Source organism: Marmota marmota, unplaced genomic scaffold (genome assembly GCF_001458135.2).
Source record: "Marmota marmota marmota unplaced genomic scaffold, marMar, whole genome shotgun sequence".
Taxonomy (NCBI): domain Eukaryota; kingdom Metazoa; phylum Chordata; class Mammalia; order Rodentia; family Sciuridae; genus Marmota; species Marmota marmota.
This window is the reverse complement of record NW_026000222.1, coordinates 11624774-11642025: the sequence shown is the minus strand read 5'-3', so window position 1 is coordinate 11642025 and position 17252 is coordinate 11624774. Positions and strand designations below refer to the sequence as shown.

The 17252-nt window shown below is 40.2% G+C and overlaps 1 protein-coding gene across 2 annotated transcripts in view; it reads left to right on the top strand.

Annotated features, from left to right (window-relative positions):
* The window catches only part of Aars1 (alanyl-tRNA synthetase 1), a 27018-nt gene that overhangs the window by 1433 nt on the left and 8333 nt on the right, over positions 1-17252 (top strand). For both annotated transcript variants that reach the window (XM_015496081.2, XM_015496082.2), the window contains exons 2-12: positions 1262-1426; positions 6714-6902; positions 7206-7351; positions 10393-10584; positions 11130-11274; positions 11653-11798; positions 12495-12603; positions 12746-12896; positions 13805-13929; positions 14403-14547; positions 16049-16227. In XM_015496081.2, coding sequence (XP_015351567.1) covers positions 1283-1426; positions 6714-6902; positions 7206-7351; positions 10393-10584; positions 11130-11274; positions 11653-11798; positions 12495-12603; positions 12746-12896; positions 13805-13929; positions 14403-14547; positions 16049-16227 — 1671 coding nt within the window. In that variant the 5' untranslated portion in view covers positions 1262-1282. The remainder of the gene's footprint in view (positions 1-1261; positions 1427-6713; positions 6903-7205; positions 7352-10392; positions 10585-11129; positions 11275-11652; positions 11799-12494; positions 12604-12745; positions 12897-13804; positions 13930-14402; positions 14548-16048; positions 16228-17252) is intronic.

Genomic DNA, 17252 nt, shown 5'->3' with positions numbered 1-17252 from the left:
ATTTTTTTTTTTTTTTTTTTTTTTGGTACTGGGGATTGAATTCAGGGTCACTTGACCACTGAGCCACATCCCTAGCTCTATTTTGTATTTTATTTATCCACAGGGTCTCACTGAGTTGCTTAGCGCCTCCCAGTTGCTGAGGCTGGCTTTGAACTCATGATCCTCTTGTCTCAGCCTCCCAAGCTGCTGGGTTATAGGCATTTGCCACCTCACCCAGCATGGTGAACATTTTCAAATGGCCATGTAATGCTACAAAGGAAGAATTACTGCCATCAATTCATTTTTGCCACCATAGTTAAGATTCTTTGAGAGCCATGACAGGGAGGGATGAGAAAGAATGTGGTAGGAGAAAGTTTCTGAAAATTCAAGGCTTGACTCTTAGCATGGACAGCCAGTTCCTATGTGTGAGATTTATAGTCCACTCTTTGGTTTTCAGCCTGTTTTACTCTTTTTGCCAGAAGGGTTTTGAGTAATGTGTTGATTAAGTGGTGAATAAATCAATTGAAACTGTGGTTCAACATAACTCTTGAGAGTCAAGGTATCATGTTTTACTGTGAGCATCTTTATTGGTTCCTCCTCATGAAAATATTTTATGCTAAATGACATAAAGTATTAGCTATCTTGTTCCTTCAGAACTTACAGTTTACAAATTACTTCCAATCAAATAGGTTATTTTTTTGGTGTGGGGGGCGATCCTCACAAAACCCTGGTTGAATAAATAGGTAGATACTACTTTAAAAAGAAAAACAAAACAAAACAAAAAAGGAACCAAACTCCAGCCAAAATAACTTATTTCAGGTAGAGTTGTGTCTAGAAAGAGTTCTAGAGACTTTTAGATAATGTTATAAATAAGGTGGTTCCATTTTTCTATTTATTTTTGTGGTACTGGGGATTGAACCCAGAAATGCTCTACCACTGAATTATATCCCCTGTTCTTTTATTTTTTATATTGAGACAGAGTCTAAGTTACTGAGGTGGCCCTCAAACTTGGGATCCTCCTACTCTAGTTGGTGTGTTGATGTATTGAGCTTATTGAGACTGGCATGAAAAAAAGAATGGATGGGGTTGCTGTTTGTTGGTGTAGCCAAGTTTCGCTTTGATGATGTTTTTAGCCTTGGACATTACAACATAGAGGTTTTAAGATTAAATAGCTTACCTATGTCTTGCTTTGACTTGGCTTGAGAAATGGGAGTCTTATGTAATGCCTATTTTTAGTTCCAGTTCCCTTGATTTTTCTTTTTCTTTTTTTTCCTTTGGTAAGTTCTTTGGGTTGACTTTCAAGATGGATTCAACCCTAACAGCAAGTGAAATCCGGGCACGATTTATAGATTTCTTCAAGAGAAATGAGCACACCTATGTTCATTCATCTGCCACTATCCCATTGGATGATCCCACATTGCTCTTTGCCAATGCAGGCATGAACCAGGTAAGGATTTCTTTCTCCTTGACTATCCACATAGGAGGCAGCAGAGCAGTGATAAAAATACAGTTCTTGGAGTGAGACAGAATCCCAGTTCTGTTACTTCTCATGTGATCTTTTATTTTTTTTAGTTGTAAAAGGAAAATAAATAAACCTTATTTATTTTTATGTGGTGCTGAGGATTGAACCAAGTTACCTCACAAGTGCTAGGCAAAGTGCTCTACCACTGCCCTCACATGTGATCTTGCAGAACATTCTAGTCATGAACCTTAGTTTCTTTGTGAAACAAAGAATAATATTGCCTGCTCATAGATTTCAGTGAAAAATGAAAAAGAAAGCTGGGTATGGTGATGCAGGCCTGTAATCTCTCGGGCGGGAGACTGAGGCAAGAGGATCGAAAGTTCAAAGCCAGCCTCAGCAACTTAGTGAGGCCCTAAGCAACTTAGTGAGACCCTGTCTCAAAATAAAAATAAAAAGGTCTGGGGATGTGGCTCAGTGGTTAAGTGTTCCTGGGTTCAATCCCTGGTACCAGAGTACCAAAAAAAAAAAAAAGAGAGAGAGAGAATGCATAGTGCATACAAAATGTTTAACATGGCATTTGGCACATAGTAAGTACTCAGACCTTAACTATTTTTACTTATGATGATAAGAGACCTTCAGGGGCTGGGGCGGGGGGGTTATAGCTAAGTGGTAGAGTGCTTGCCTCACACATGTGAGGCACTGGATTCAATCCTCAGCACCACATAGAAATAAATAAAATAAATATATTTTAAAAAGAGAAAAGAGAGAGAGAGAGATGTGATTTATCTCTCTAAAGAAAAATAATAGTGTGGGTCTGGGGTTGTGTCTTAGTGATAGAGCACTTCCCTAGCAAGCTTATGGCCCTGAGTTCAACCCCTAGCACTTCAATAAAACAGAAAAAGTAAGAAAATATAGTCTGCCATCTAGTCTATAAAATTTTGTCTTTTTTTTTTTGTGATGAATAAATTCAGCATTTTGTTCAAAAATTTTTTTAATAATTTTTTTTTCTTTTCTTTTTTTTACACTGTTGGCGATCAAACCTCAGGACCTCACACATGCTAGGCTGTTTAGGGGACAGATGAGGCAGAACACCAAAGACAGCAGGAAGCAGTTTTATTTGGCTGCAGCCAAGTTCAGAGGGTAAAGCTCTCAGTATAATCAATTAATCCCTCTGAACCCTGAGTTCAGGCAGTTTCAGAACTTTATGCCCAGTGTGTAGGGGGAGGGGCTCAGAAGTTCACACAAAAGCAGCTTTTTCTTTCACTGTTCTGGGCAAGTTAACCCTTCAAGGACAGCACCTGAGAAGGGGAGAGCTTCTTCTCTCCTTTCTTTCTTCCCCCTGCCAGCTGTTACCATGGAGCCCAATTAGTAACATCTTCTCTTGAATTTGAAATGTAAACATCTCTGTGAAGCTGGCCTCCTTAAAAAAATCTGTTTTTCTTATCACACTTTGCATTTATAGACACACTTCCCTTGAAAACCTTTACAAATTATTATATATATTTTGTTACCAGAAAGTCGATAAATGGGGCTGGGGATATAGCTCAGTTGGAAGAGTGCTTGCCTTGCATGCATAAGGCCCTGGATTCAATCACCAGCACCAAAAGAAAAAAAAAAAGAAAGTTGATAAATGTTTGTGAAAAGTAGTAAAGAGCATCTGGAGTGCTGTTCTCTTTCAGGACTGTGGCCAAATTTAATTATTGTAAGATAGAGCAACAGAAAATAGGAATCTTAACTACATTGAACTCTTTTGTAGAGATTTTTTTGCTGATAGTCTTAAGATCAATTATGATGAAGATTTCTAGAGAAGCTTAATTAAGATTTTCTATGGAGGAGGGGGTGCTACTGCAAGGCAAGTGATCTACCATTGAGTCACATCCCCATTCCTCCAGTTTTTGCTTTATTGCTCCCCTCTGCAGACAGGGAGGGTCTCAATGTTGCCCATGGTAGCTCTGAACTCCTGGATTCAAGTCTTCTGTCTGAGCTTCCTGGGTAGCTGGAATTACAGGTGTGCCCCTGGATATCTGACTTGTTTTTTGGTACCAGGGATTGAACTCAAGGGCACTCAACCACTGAGCCACATCCCCAGCCCATTTGGTATTTTATTTAAAGACAGGGTCCCACTGAGTTGCTTTGGTTCTTAATAAGTTTCTGAGGCTGGCTTTGAACTCATGATCCTTATGCCTCAACTTCCTGAGTCGCTGGGATTACAGGCATGCACCACTGCACTTGGCTTGTTTTTTTGTTTTGTTTGTTTGTTTGTTTTTAATCTACTTATTTATTTATTTATATGTGGTGCTGAGAATCGAACCCAGTGCCTCACGCATGCCAGGCAAGTGTGCTACCGCTGAGCCATAGCCCCAGCCCCCTTTTTTTAAAAAATATCTATTTTTTTAGTTGTAGTTGAACACAATACCTTTATATTATTTATTTATTTTTATGTAGTGCTGAGGATTGAACCTAGGGCCTTGCACGTGCTAAGCGAGCACTCTACCACTCAGCCACAACCCCAGGCCCCTTGTTTTTGTTTTTATAAAATAAATTGGTTCTTCAGGATTCTTTCAGAGGTTTGCTTTCATTTATAGACCATACATTATTTGTTTGGTTTTTTTTGTGGGGGTATTAGGGGACGAACCCAGGGGCACTTAACAATTGAGCCATATCCCCAGCCTTTTTTATTTTTTATTTTGAGAGAGGGGACTCACTGAGTTGCTTAGGGTTTTGCTAAGTTCTGAGACTAGCTTTAAACTCATGATCCTACTGCCTCAGCCTCCTGAGTTGCCTGGCTTTTTGACACCTTTCCTGAAACTGGTGGCCACCAATGCCAGATTACATCCATTGCTGAAGAAACTGTTAGTTTTTGTGTTTGGGGGCAAACACAAAATATTTGAAGTTTTATTGCTAGAGAAAAGAAATCATAAAGGAGTTTGTTTTATTTGTTTTCATTTTTGGTGCCAGGGATGAAACCTAGAGTCTAGCACATGCTACCACTGCACTATGCCTCAAGCCTCATAAAGGAGTTTATTTTTATTTATTTATTTATTTTGGTAGTTGTAGATGGACAGGATTTCTTTATTTTATTTGTTTATTTTTATGTGGTGCTGAGGATCTAACCCAGTGCCTCATGCAGGCTAGGCAAGCACTTTACCACTGAGCCCCAGCCCCAGCCCCAAGGAGTTTAGTTTTTAATTTAGTTTCAGTGCTGGGAATTGAACTTGGGGACAAGCTCTCAATGAGCTACATTTCAGCCTTTTTTTTCTTTTTTCTTTTGAGACATGGGTCCCTAATTTGCCCAGGTTAGCCTTAAACTTGTGATTTTTTTTTATCTCAGCTTCCTAAGTCACTGGGATTGCAGGAGTGCACCACAACACCCAGCTTAAAGGAATTTAAAGGAAGTTTTTCGGTTAGTCTGTGGCATTGAGAAATGTTTACTAGGGTGATCCTTGCTTGGAAGTGGATGCAGGTTAGGTAGTGCTCTCAGGGCTTTCTACTATGATTCCCCTGCAGCCCAGGCCCAGGGATCCACAAGCCATTTGGATGCTCTCTGGGATAAATTAACATTTTATTTTCTCTCAGATGTATTTGGTATGGAAACTTGGAAGCAGTGGGAACATTTTCTTCCTTTTATATCATTAACTGTAAAATTATGAAACATGCTTTCAGTTATATAGGAGTCTTCTGCATACATCTGGAAATGGGACATGATTTCAGGTGGACTCTTTCAAGGGGGTGGGTTTTCTGGAACACTGGAAAGGTTCTGTTCTATTCAGGCATACCAGGGCACAAACTGTCTTCTCGCAAATGAGCTGCTTCTGTAAGAACCACAGAGGTCCAGTGTTTGGAAATATTCTCCTAATAATAGGAACTGTTAACCTGTGTGTAGTACTTGCTGTGTGCTAGTACTGTTGTCTCCCACATAGTTGACTCATTTAACTTTCACTGTTGTCATCCCTACTGGAGTGCTAAAAGCTCTAAATCAGTAGCCTCTGCTTACATAGCTGGTAAATGCCAGATTGTGGATTTGAATCTAGGCAGTCATTTCCTAAACTTTTTTTGTGCTACTTTGCCTCAAGATCATAAATAGCTTAACCTTCTTTTTTTCTTTAAGCAATTTAAAATGGTATTTTTTGGACTTCTACTTTTTTTTAGGGATTATGCCAGTCTCAGGATGTATAGAGATGGGTGAGGTAATTTTTATATTTAAGGAGTTCATAATCTAGCACAGGACTATTCAGTAGACTTTTTACAATGATGGAAATGTTCATATCTTTGTGGCCCAATATGGTAGCAGCCAAACACATGGAATTACCAAGTTAGTGTGACGAAGAAACTGGTTTTTTTTGTTGTTATTGTTATTTGTTTGTTTTTTTGGTACCAGGGATTGAACTCAGGGGCATTTAACCACTGAACCACATCTGTAGCCCTTTTTAATATTTTATTTAGAGACAGGGTCTTGCTGAGTTGCTTAGGGCCTCCCTAAGTTGCTGAGGCTGGCTTTGAACTTGAGATCTTCCTGCCTCAGCCTCCTGAGCTGCTGGGATTATAGGTGTGCACCACCTATAATAAGAAACAGAATTTTTAATTTTTTAAATTATTAATTAAGGCTGGGGCCATAGCTCAGTGATGGAGAACATGCTTAGCATATCTGAGGCCTGGATGTGATCCCCAACACTCAAAAATAATAGTAATAATCATAATTACTAATTATTTGATTTTAATTAACTTATTACATGGTTACACGTAATGGTGCTTAAATGGACATTTCCTACTGGGAAGAGTAAGACAAAGCTAATAGCAGTGATACATCTAAGTATGATTGGAAAAGTCCTCAGCAAGGAAATACTATTTCTACACATTAAGTTATTCACCAAGCTGTGCAAATTTCACTCCATTAATATGTCTCAAATTTTCTTTCTCACTTTTATTCCTAAACAAGCATATCAATTTTTAGAATAAATTCTTCCAGGAGGATTACATAAACCCTGAACATTGGAGACTTGTGAAGAAGAAAAACCCTTGGCCACTTCCATCTGGCAGGTCTTCCCTAGCATAGGTGGTATCTTTGGCAGTGGTGGAAATCCTTAGGGAATTAGTTTTGGGAAGAAGCTGCTCACTTCTGCCTTGTTCCATCAAGCTACCTGCTTCTAAGTGCTTATGTTCTAGGCTCACTAAATCCAAAGCACAATTTGTGTGTGTTCTTTTCCTGCCAGGTTGTGGCCACCTGACATAATCTGCAGCTCAAAAGTCATACTGTCCTGTTCTCTTTTTTTAGTTCAAACCTATCTTCTTGAACACTATTGATCCATCTCACCCTATGGCAAAACTGAGCAGAGCAGCCAATACCCAGAAATGCATCAGGGCTGGAGGCAAACATAATGACCTGGATGACGTGGGCAAGGATGTTTACCATCACACCTTCTTTGAGATGCTGGGCTCCTGGTCTTTTGGAGATTACTTCAAGGTAAGCTCAGTGCAGAAGAACCTTTGGAGTTTATTAAATAAAGGGATCATTTCCAGTAAGGAAACAAGTTTGTTTGTTTTAAAGCATGAAATATTATCATCTAGAAGATTAATAGTGAAGGACATTTGTTAATTCTAATACCCCTAGAAATAATATCTGTGATTTGATGATTTCAGTTTGTATTTCTTACATAAATTCATCCTGAATTTGGTTGAGTTTATAGTGAAGATATTATAGTTTTCATGTTCTCAGGATATTTTGGTTTGGCCATGTTCTTTATCTTTCATTTTGTTATTTTTGTAGGAATTGGCCTGTAAAATGGCTCTGGAACTTCTCACCCAAGAATTTGGCATTCCAGTTGAAAGACTGTATGTTACATACTTTGGTGGAGATGAAGCAGCTGGCTTAGAACCAGATCTGGAGTGCAAACAGATCTGGCAAAATTTGGGGTAAGAATGCAACTCATTTGCAGAGAGTAGAGAGGAATAAGTGATTACTAAAGTCAGTGCCAGAGTTTATGATTTTGATTTCAAAATCTTATGGTTTTAAGTACATTGCCATTTCTCATTTTGGGATGTTTGTTTGTGATGTACGTTAGGGTGACTGAGAGTAATTATTCTTTTTTTATTTTTCCTCCTCTGCTGGGGTTCCAAAACCAGAGCTTTGCTAGGCACATGTTCTACACTGGACATATCTCTAGCCCCAGGAGTAAATATCTTTTGATGTATTCATTGCTTTTGGTGGGGGGGTACTGGGGATTGAACTTAGGGACACTCCACCACTGAGCCATATCCCCAGCCCTATTTTGTATTTTATTTAGAGACAGGGTCTCACTGAGTTGCTTAGTGCCTCACTGTTGCTGAGGCTGGCTTTGAACTCACAATCTTCCTGTCTCAGCCTCCCAAGCCCCTGGGATTACAGGCATGTGTCATCACACCCGGCTTCATTGCTTCTTAGTATGTTCAGTCATTCTATTGTTGAAAGCTGACACAAGAGTCCCTCATTTTTTGTGTTTTATAAATTTTTAAAAATTGTGTATATAGGGGCTGGGGTTGTGGTTCAGTGGTAGCATTGCCTAGCATGCGTGACACACTGGGTTCAATTCTCAGTACCATATACAAATAAATAAAATAAAGGTTCATCAACAACTAAAAAATATTTTTTAAAAAAATTGTGTATCTGAGGCTAGGGTTGTGGCTCAGCAGTAGAGCGCTCACCTAGGATGTGTGAGGCCTTGGGTTTGATCCTCAGCATCACATAAAATAAATAAATAAATAAAATAAAGGTATTATGTCCAACTACAACTAAAAAAAATTAAATATAAAAAAAATTGTGTATCTAGCCAGGAGCAGTGTTGCCTGTCTATAATCTCTGGAAGCTGAGGCAGGAGGATCTCACGTTTGAGGGCAGCTTCTGCAACTTAGCAAGATCTGTCACAAAATAAAAAGGGCTGTTGATGTAGTTCAGTGATAAAGTGTCGCAGGTTCAATTCCCATTACCTTTCCCACCCCCCCCAAAAAAAAATTGTGTTTCTAATGCATGTGTTGTAAACATTTAAATGCTATTGAAATGTTGAAAATAGGAAATGAAAGTCTCTAATATTAATCATTTTTCAGTAATTGTATACTCTGTACGTAGTCTTCCAGCCCTTTTTCATATTTTTGTAGACTAGTTTTTTTCAAAAGTGGTGTTCTTTATATGAAATAGTTTATTTCTTATGAAAATGTAATGGTATCAAACAGGATTAGAAAAGAGAAAAATTTTTTAAAGTTTAATGTATAATGTATTATAAAAGTGAACACAATGGATGAGTTATATGTGTTTGTGTTTGAACACTTAAAATAATATTGAAATCTTAATAGTATTTGTGCTGTATCAAGGAGAATCTGAATATAGGGGACTGGGGTGTCCATGTTGTCATTGTCTTATTTTCTTATTAACTCTCTTGTTATACTTGGACGCAGTATTGTATCATTTGTTCTTTTTTTTTTCTTTTTTTTTTATAATTTTTTTTTAGTTGTTGTTGGACACGTGCCTTTATTTTTATTTATTTTCATGTGTTGCTGAGGATCGAACCCAGAGCCTTGCACATGCTAGGCGAGTGCTCTACCGCGGAACCACAACCATAGCCCTGTCTTTTCTTAATTGATTTTTTTTTTTTTTTGTAATGCAGATGGAACCAACTTAGCCATGCCCCCTACCCTGCTTTGCTTTTTGAGACAAACAAGTCTCACTAAGTTTCCCAGGCTGTCCTAAACTTGAGATCCTCCTGCCTTAGCCTCACAAGTAGCTGGGGTTATAGGCATGTGCCACTGTGGCTGACTTTTAAAAAAAAAAAAATTACTTTCACTGTACTTAAATCTTGTTTTACTTGACTTTATATATATCCTGTACTTTGTTTATCAAATGAGCAAGATCTCTTTTGAGTGCTTTATTATTTAGCAACTTTCAACAAAGCAAATGGTTTTTAATTCTTTTAATTCTTTTTTTTTTTGAGCTGGGAGTGTTGCTTAGTGGTAAAGTGTGTACTTAGCAAGCATGTGGCCCTGAGTTTGATGCCCAGCCTCATACACTCACAGAACTCTGCTCTCAATATTACTAACACCCTCTCCCTCCTTCCCCCCCCCCCCTCCTTTTTTTGGTACCTGGATTAAACCTAGAAGTACTTAACCACTGACCCATATCCATACCCAGAGGCACTTAACTAATGAGCCACATCCCCAGCCCTCTTTATTTTTTTGAGACAGGGTCTCACTGAGTTACTTAGAGCCTAAGTTGCTGAGGCTGACTTTGAACTTGCTATCCTGTCTCAGCCTCCAAAGCCACAGTGCAACTGTGTCCAGCTTAACTAACCCCATCTTGCAGGAGCTATATTAATCTCTTCTTGAAGGTTAAGTCCTCATGACCAAATTACCTCTAAAAGTCCCACCACCTCTCAACACTATTACATTAACTATTAAATTTTCCTTCCTTTTTTCCTTTTTTTTTTTTTGGAGGGGGGAGCTGGGGATTAAACCCAGGGCCTCATGCTAAGCATTCATATAGCCACTGAGCTATGCCCCCAGGCCCTAAGCAGTTGAATTTGGTGAGTTTTGTTATGAACAGACCACCTCCACTTACAAAGCATAACAGTCATTTTGAAAGATGAAGGATCATTTGCAAAGAAAACATTTGTTAGCTGGGCATGGTGGTGCAGGTTTATAATCCCAGTGGTTGGGGTGGCTTAGGCAGGAGGATCTCTAGTTCATAGCCAGCCTGAGCAACTTAGTGAGGCCTTAAGCAACTTAGTGAGACCCTGTCTCAAAGTAAAAAAATAAAATAAAATAAACTTTATTAGGATTTGTGTGTAGGCTAGGCTTAATATTAGTAATTGCAAAGAGCAGGCCTTCTTTAGGAGAAATCATAAGGATCTCTTTTTGTGGTGGAAGCAAGTCTTGGCAGGATTCTTGTCAGTGACTGTAACTGGGCTTATCTTTCCTGTTGTGTGTAGGCTGGATGACACCAAAATTCTCCCTGGCAACATGAAGGATAACTTCTGGGAGATGGGTGACACAGGCCCATGTGGTCCCTGCAGTGAGATCCATTATGACCGGATTGGTGGTCGGGATGCTGCACACCTCGTCAATCAGGATGACCCCAATGTGCTAGAGATCTGGAACCTTGTGTTCATCCAGTATAACAGGTAGCAATGGGATCCTGCTTCAGTCCTGCTAAGAGGAGAACCTTTCCTTGAGTCAAGCAGAGAAAGAGGAATCAGCTACGTGACCGTCTTTGTGGCTGAAGGTTCTTTTCAGACCCTAATCTTTAGGGACAGTGGAGCAATACTCATGTCACCTCTAGAGACGTGAGATCTTATGGCAGTTCTTTAAATTTTATTCTCAGGTTTCTCCACTGATCTCTGTGGTAGAGCTAAGCCTATTCTTTTATAAACTAATTTTATCCCTTATAGTACCTTGAGGGCTACTCCTGTAATGGCGTTCCTGTTGACATTTGAGCTGCTATTTTAAAGCTCATTTCTCTGAAGCGTTCCTCATTCTAAAATGGACCCCAAAGTACTACCCTTTCTTTTGCCCTTCTCTCCTCCCCTCCCCTGTCACCAAACCAGACAAAAGCAAATGACAAATAGTCACAGGCTATAAACTGCATTGTGAGTTTTGACCAGCAGGACCTGAAGAGGTGACAACCTGAGTCCTTGCTTCAGCTTCTTCCTTTCTCTGGATTATACAGGGAGACCGATGGAATTCTGAAACCTCTTCCCAAGAAAAGCATTGACACAGGGATGGGGCTGGAGCGACTGGTGTCTGTGCTGCAGAACAAGATGTCTAACTATGACACTGACCTTTTTGTTCCTTACTTTGAAGCCATTCAGAAGGTATTGGTCCTGTTGCAAAGATTGAAACTTCCATGGAGGTTTCTAGGCTTTGCAGTGCTGATGATCTTTGCAGCACTCAAAGATAAATCTCAAAGATAAATCACTATATGCTTTGTCAGCCATTGGTACCTTTTACCATCTGCTTATTTCATTGCCAGTAGCATGAGACTCTAGGCACAAGACAGTACAATTTGTTGAGTGTAAGGGGCTGGCAGGAGGGTTTTTGCTTTTCCTAGGGTCGCCTTTCCTGGGGTTATGGGATCTGGTAAGATGGTCATCCTTTCTCCCAATGCTCCTCAATCCTTTAAGACCCTCCTTGGCCAAGGCAGCACCAGAAGGGCTGTCTGTTAATGGGCTTGTCTGGGTGTTTACCTGTAGGGCACAGGTGCCCGGCCGTACACTGGGAAAGTTGGTGCTGAGGATGCTGATGGGATTGACATGGCCTACAGGGTGCTGGCTGATCATGCTCGGACCATTACTGTGGCATTGGCTGATGGCGGCCGGCCTGACAACACAGGGCGGGGGTGAGTATATACATACTGGGCAGTATTTGGACAGATACCATGAGTTTTATGACTCTTTGAAACTTAATACCAGACTTTATTATTGGTTTTTGTCTTCTGGGTAGGTGGAAGGATTTTTTTCTTTTTAAGGAATAAAGGGAATTTCTGCGTATGTTAAAGAGATGCCACTATATCACTATCTTGAGTCTTTTATTTAAGGTTTTATGATAGAAATTTGGCAGGGGTGGATAGGTTCAGGTATTAACTATCCCCAGGAAATTTTATTACTGACAGGAAGGGCCTGAGATCACATGCATCTGGTTTGTTCTTGCCTCTCTCTGGGTAGCCAAACGTGGAAAGACAACAAACTAGGGTTTAGCCTAGCTAATCTTTGACATGCAGTTGGGGGTGTATTACTGAGTTTATGCTGGAATTAATCTTAGTGACTTTGGGAAAAACAAAAAGAAGCAGGATTAGGATAGAAAAAAGTCTATGCAGGAGCAAGTCAAAGGGCTGGGGATGTGGCTCAATAGTAGAGCACCTGCCTAGCACACATGAGGCCCTATGTTCTGTCTCTAGCACCGCAAAAAAAAAAAAAAAAAAAAAAGCAAGACAGAAAGTTGGTCATGTTGTCTTGGGTGGAATTATAAAGGTGCTATGACAGGACCCTCAGCTGGGAATGTTGTCTGCCAGGGCACTAGATTTTGTCTCTTACAGGTACGTGTTGCGACGGATTCTCCGCCGGGCTGTTCGATACTCCCACGAGAAACTCAATGCCAGCAGGGGTTTCTTTGCTACATTAGTGGATGTTGTTGTCCAGTCCCTGGTAGGTTCATTTCCCTGGTACCTCTTTTGTGCTAAAGCCATATTCTAAGAGGGATAGAGTGGGAGGCAGCATGTTATTAATGGGCATTTGTAAGAGGGGTCCTGGAATGGTCTCTGGCTTGAGCACCCCCCTTCTTTGTCAGGGAGATGCATTTCCCGAGCTAAAGAAAGACCCAGACATGGTGAAGGACATCATTAATGAAGAAGAAGTTCAGTTTCTCAAGACTCTCAGCAGAGGACGTCGCATCCTGGACCGGAAAATTCAGAGCCTGGGAGACTGTAAGACCATTCCTGGTGAGGCACAGTTTGTGGCTTCCTCCATACTGGCTGTGGCATCTTTCTAGGAAAGGCAAAGCCCTCATTCACAGGCCTACAATGGGGCTCCCATGTGTGCCGAGGCTGAGCATAGCTGGGTCAAACTGCTTTTGGTGTAAAATGGGATTAAGAGTAAAATTATAAATGTTATACTTTATTATGGTAAGGTATTCAAACAATACAGAAGTAAAAAGTGAAAATCCTTTCCCCAAATTATTTTTCAGAGGTAATAGAGTTTGGTGTATTCAGGATTTTTCTCTAAATGCTTGAAATGCACATAGGTATTTGTATATATGTGTATGCTTTTCAGCAAAAGTGGGAACATTTGGCATATACCATTTTGCAACTTGCTTTATTTTTCACCAAATGGATAATTAATTTCAAAGGATTTTTGTTTTTGGTTTTGTTTTTTTGGTACTGGGGATTGAACCCAGTGATGCTTAGCCACTGAGCCACATCCCCAGCCATATTTTTTGTATTTTATTTAGAGAGAGGGTCGCTGAGTTGCTAAGTGCCTTGCTGAAATGCTGAGACTGGCTTTAAACTCCCGATCCTCACGCCTCAGCCTCCCAAGCCATTGGAATTACAAGCCCAGTTTTTTTTGTTTTTTTTTTTAATTGAAGTATTATGTATAAAGGGAAGAATCTGAATTTTCTCAAACTGAACACACTAATTCAAATCAAGAAATGAACTTTACCAAGAACCCTGTACTTCCTCCAGGTCACTTCCAATAGATTTATGGGTATTCTGACAAGTCCAAGGACTAATATTGACTTGCCTTGACTCTAATCCCTTTGGTCATTCCCAGCATCCTCTTGGGAGGATTCCACATGGAAAATAAGGGGGCTGTCCATGTTATTCTGATGCAACTCCCTTGTGCTATATAGGGGACACTGCTTGGCTCCTGTATGACACCTATGGGTTCCCAGTGGATCTCACTGGACTGATTGCTGAAGAGAAGGGCATGGTGGTAGATATGGATGGCTTTGAAGAGGAGAGGAAACTAGCCCAGGTAAGGAATGTGAGAGTGATCAGGAAACCCAATACCTTGAAACCCAGGCAAGACTTGGCTACAAAGCAACCATGACTTTCCTTCCATTGAGGTCTTTGAAATTTTTTCCCTAGACTAGAGGATCTCAAATGGGAGTAAATTTGCACCTTTTGGGGCCATTTGGCAATAATACATGAAGATATCTCTGATTTTCACAACTAGGGGCGAGATGCTCTTGTCATCTCGTTAGTATAGGCCAGGGATGCTACTCTACATTCTCTGATGCAAGAGACCATGTCCACAAAAAATAATGAACTGGCCTAAAATGTCAGTAGAGTGCCAAGATTGGAAAATGCTGTTCTAGAGCTTTACCTTGGGTATAGTTTTGCAACTATACCCAAGGTATGTATGTATGTATATATATATGGTCCAGGCTTTAAGGTTCTCTTCCCCTACACACTTTAAGGTAACTAATGCTTGTCTCTTATTGACAGCTGAAGTCACAGGGCAAAGGAGCAGGTGGGGAAGACCTCATTATGCTGGACATTTATGCTATTGAAGAGCTTCGGGCAACGGGTCTGGAGGCCACAGACGATTCTCCAAAGTATAACTACTATTCAGATTCCAATGGTAGCTATGGTATGTTGCTGGGCTCCTTCTTCTGAGCTGTCTGCCCCTTATCTAGAGTGTTTTGAGAGATCAGGTGCCCTGCAGCAGATCTCCCAAAAGCCTTTCCCTTAATGCTATACAGTTGTGTCAGGCTATTTCTTTTTTTTTTTCTATTTTATTTTACTTTTATTTTTTATTTTACACTTGCTAGGTAAGTCTGACACTGAACTACNATGCTATACAGTTGTGTCAGGCTATTTTTTTTTTTTTTTTTTTTTTTTTCTTTCTTAAAGATGGGGTCTTGCTTTGTTATCCAGGCACCTCTCAATCTCTTGGACTCAAGAAGCAATTCTGTCTAGGCTTCTAAGTAGCTGGTACTATAGACTTGCACCACGACACCTGGATGTGCTGCACTTTTATTCGCAAAAGCATCCTGGGCTGGTGGTTTCATTTTTATTAACTTTATTTTAGAATTACAGTTAGAGGACGTTGTCAAAAATAGAATTGCAGGGAGGTTCTGTGTATCCTTTACCAGTTTCCTCAATTTGTAACCACCTTCAGTTGACCCTGAAACAGTGGCAATTGAATTTTGCATCAGTATATAGCATTTTAAAGTTAAGAAACAAAAGAAATAAATAAGCAATACAAGCTTTTGCATTTTTGCCCTATCAGAGAGCAGTCTTAGACCAAAGTCTATCCAAGTGATCACACAAATTGAATACATTCTTTTTTTGGTACTGGGGATTGAATCCAGGGGTACTACTTAACCACTGAGCCACATCCCCAGTCCTTTTTATATTTTATTTAGCTGAAGTTGGCCTCAAACTTGCAATCCTCCTGTCTCAGCCTCTTAAGTAGCTGGGATTACAGGCGTGTGCCAGTGCACCCACCTTTGTTACTAAAAGATTTAATCAGATTTATCAAGTTTCTATTCAGTGTCTATGAGTTAGAGTGACCAACTGTCTAGTTTGCCCAGAGTTATCCCAGGGTTAACACTGAAAGCTTGCATCTCAGGAAACTCCTCAGTCCTAGAAACCGGGACAATTAGTCCCCCTATTGAGTGTTGCATCATGTGGTGTAAAACCAGCCTGCTAATTCTTTTTTGCCTAGTAAGCAAAAGGCCCTGGGTTCAATCCCCAATACTGAGAGGAAAAAAAATTCTACCTTTACATATATAAATTGTACACATACATGTATTCTCTTAAGACACTCTTGGGGCTGGGGATATAGCTCAGTTTGTAGAGTGCTTGCCTTACATGCACAAAGCATGTAATGGGCTTGCTTTTTAATAAAATTGGACAATCAGGACCTAAGAAGGATTTGAAAAATCAAAACCAACAAAAGCCATCTAGGAATGTGTGAATGGAGCTGGGGACATAGCTCAGTGGTAGTGTTTGCCTAGCAATGGGTGAAGTCCTGGATTTGATTCCCCAACACCAAAAAAGAAAGAAAAAAAAAAAAAAGAAAGAAAACAAAGTGCACGAGAGTCATTGATCTTGTCTTCTCCCATCTTTGCATTTCCACCGAGCAGTGTTTGAGAGTGCAGTGGCCACAGTGTTGGCTCTGCGCAGGGAGAAGATGTTTGTGGAAGAGGTGTCTACGGGCCAGGAGTGTGGAGTGGTGCTGGACAAGACCTGTTTCTATGCTGAACAAGGAGGGCAGATCTACGATGAAGGCTACCTGGTGAAGGTTGATGACTGCAGCGAGGATGTAAGCCAGCAGTTCTTCCATGTTAGCTAGGGAGGCATGACTATGAAGCCCAGAACCTTCTTTTGCTCCTCAGCACTCCAGGCCTTGAGGAGCACACCTAATAGATATATTTTTTTTAATTAATGTTTTTTAACTTATATATAACAGCAGAATGCATTACAATTCTTTTTTTTTTTTTTTTAAGAGAGAGAGAGAGAATTTTTTAATATTTATTTTTTAGTTTTCGGCGGACACAACATCTTTGTTTGTATGTGGTGCTGAGGCTCGAACCCGGGCCGCACGCATGCCAGGAGAGCGCACTACCGCTTGAGCCACATCCCCAGCCCCATTACAATTCTTATTACACATGTAGAGTACATTTTTTCATATCTCTGGGTGTATACAAAGTATATTAACACCAATTCATTCAATAGATCTTTGAGTTGGGTTTCGTTGTCGGTGTTTCTACAACCAACAGAGGTGCTGCTTATACTTGTTGCTTTCCTGACCATTAGGTATCCTTGTAAGGAAGATCCTTGGAAACAGGGTACATGGGTCATCCCTAGTTCTTGCATTCTTTCCTCATGAATAAGGAGAGGTAATTCTCTGAATGGCAAGCATCCTTGTAGGAAACTCGGCCCTTAGCTTAGCCACTGCTGAGTTTGGCTTCTGTTTTTTTTTCCTACCCGCTTCCCACCCCAGTACTGGGGTTTGAACCTATAGGTGCTTTATCACTGAGCTACATCCCTAGCCATTTTTATTTTGAGACAGGGTCTCAGTTTCTGAAACTGTCCTCGAACTTATTATTCTGCTCCCTCAGCCTCCCACGTAGCTGGGATTACAGTCATGTGCCACCACACTCTGCCAGGTTTGGCCTGGATGAAACACTGTCTGGTTACTTATAATGGCTTTCAAATTCTTGAAGATGCTTCTCAATCTTGTGTATATGTATGTATATTTAACACATGTAATGGTATTGTATATATGTATATAGACAGAAACCACTAAAGAGGGCTTTTTTTTTTTTTTTTTTTTTTTTTTTTTTT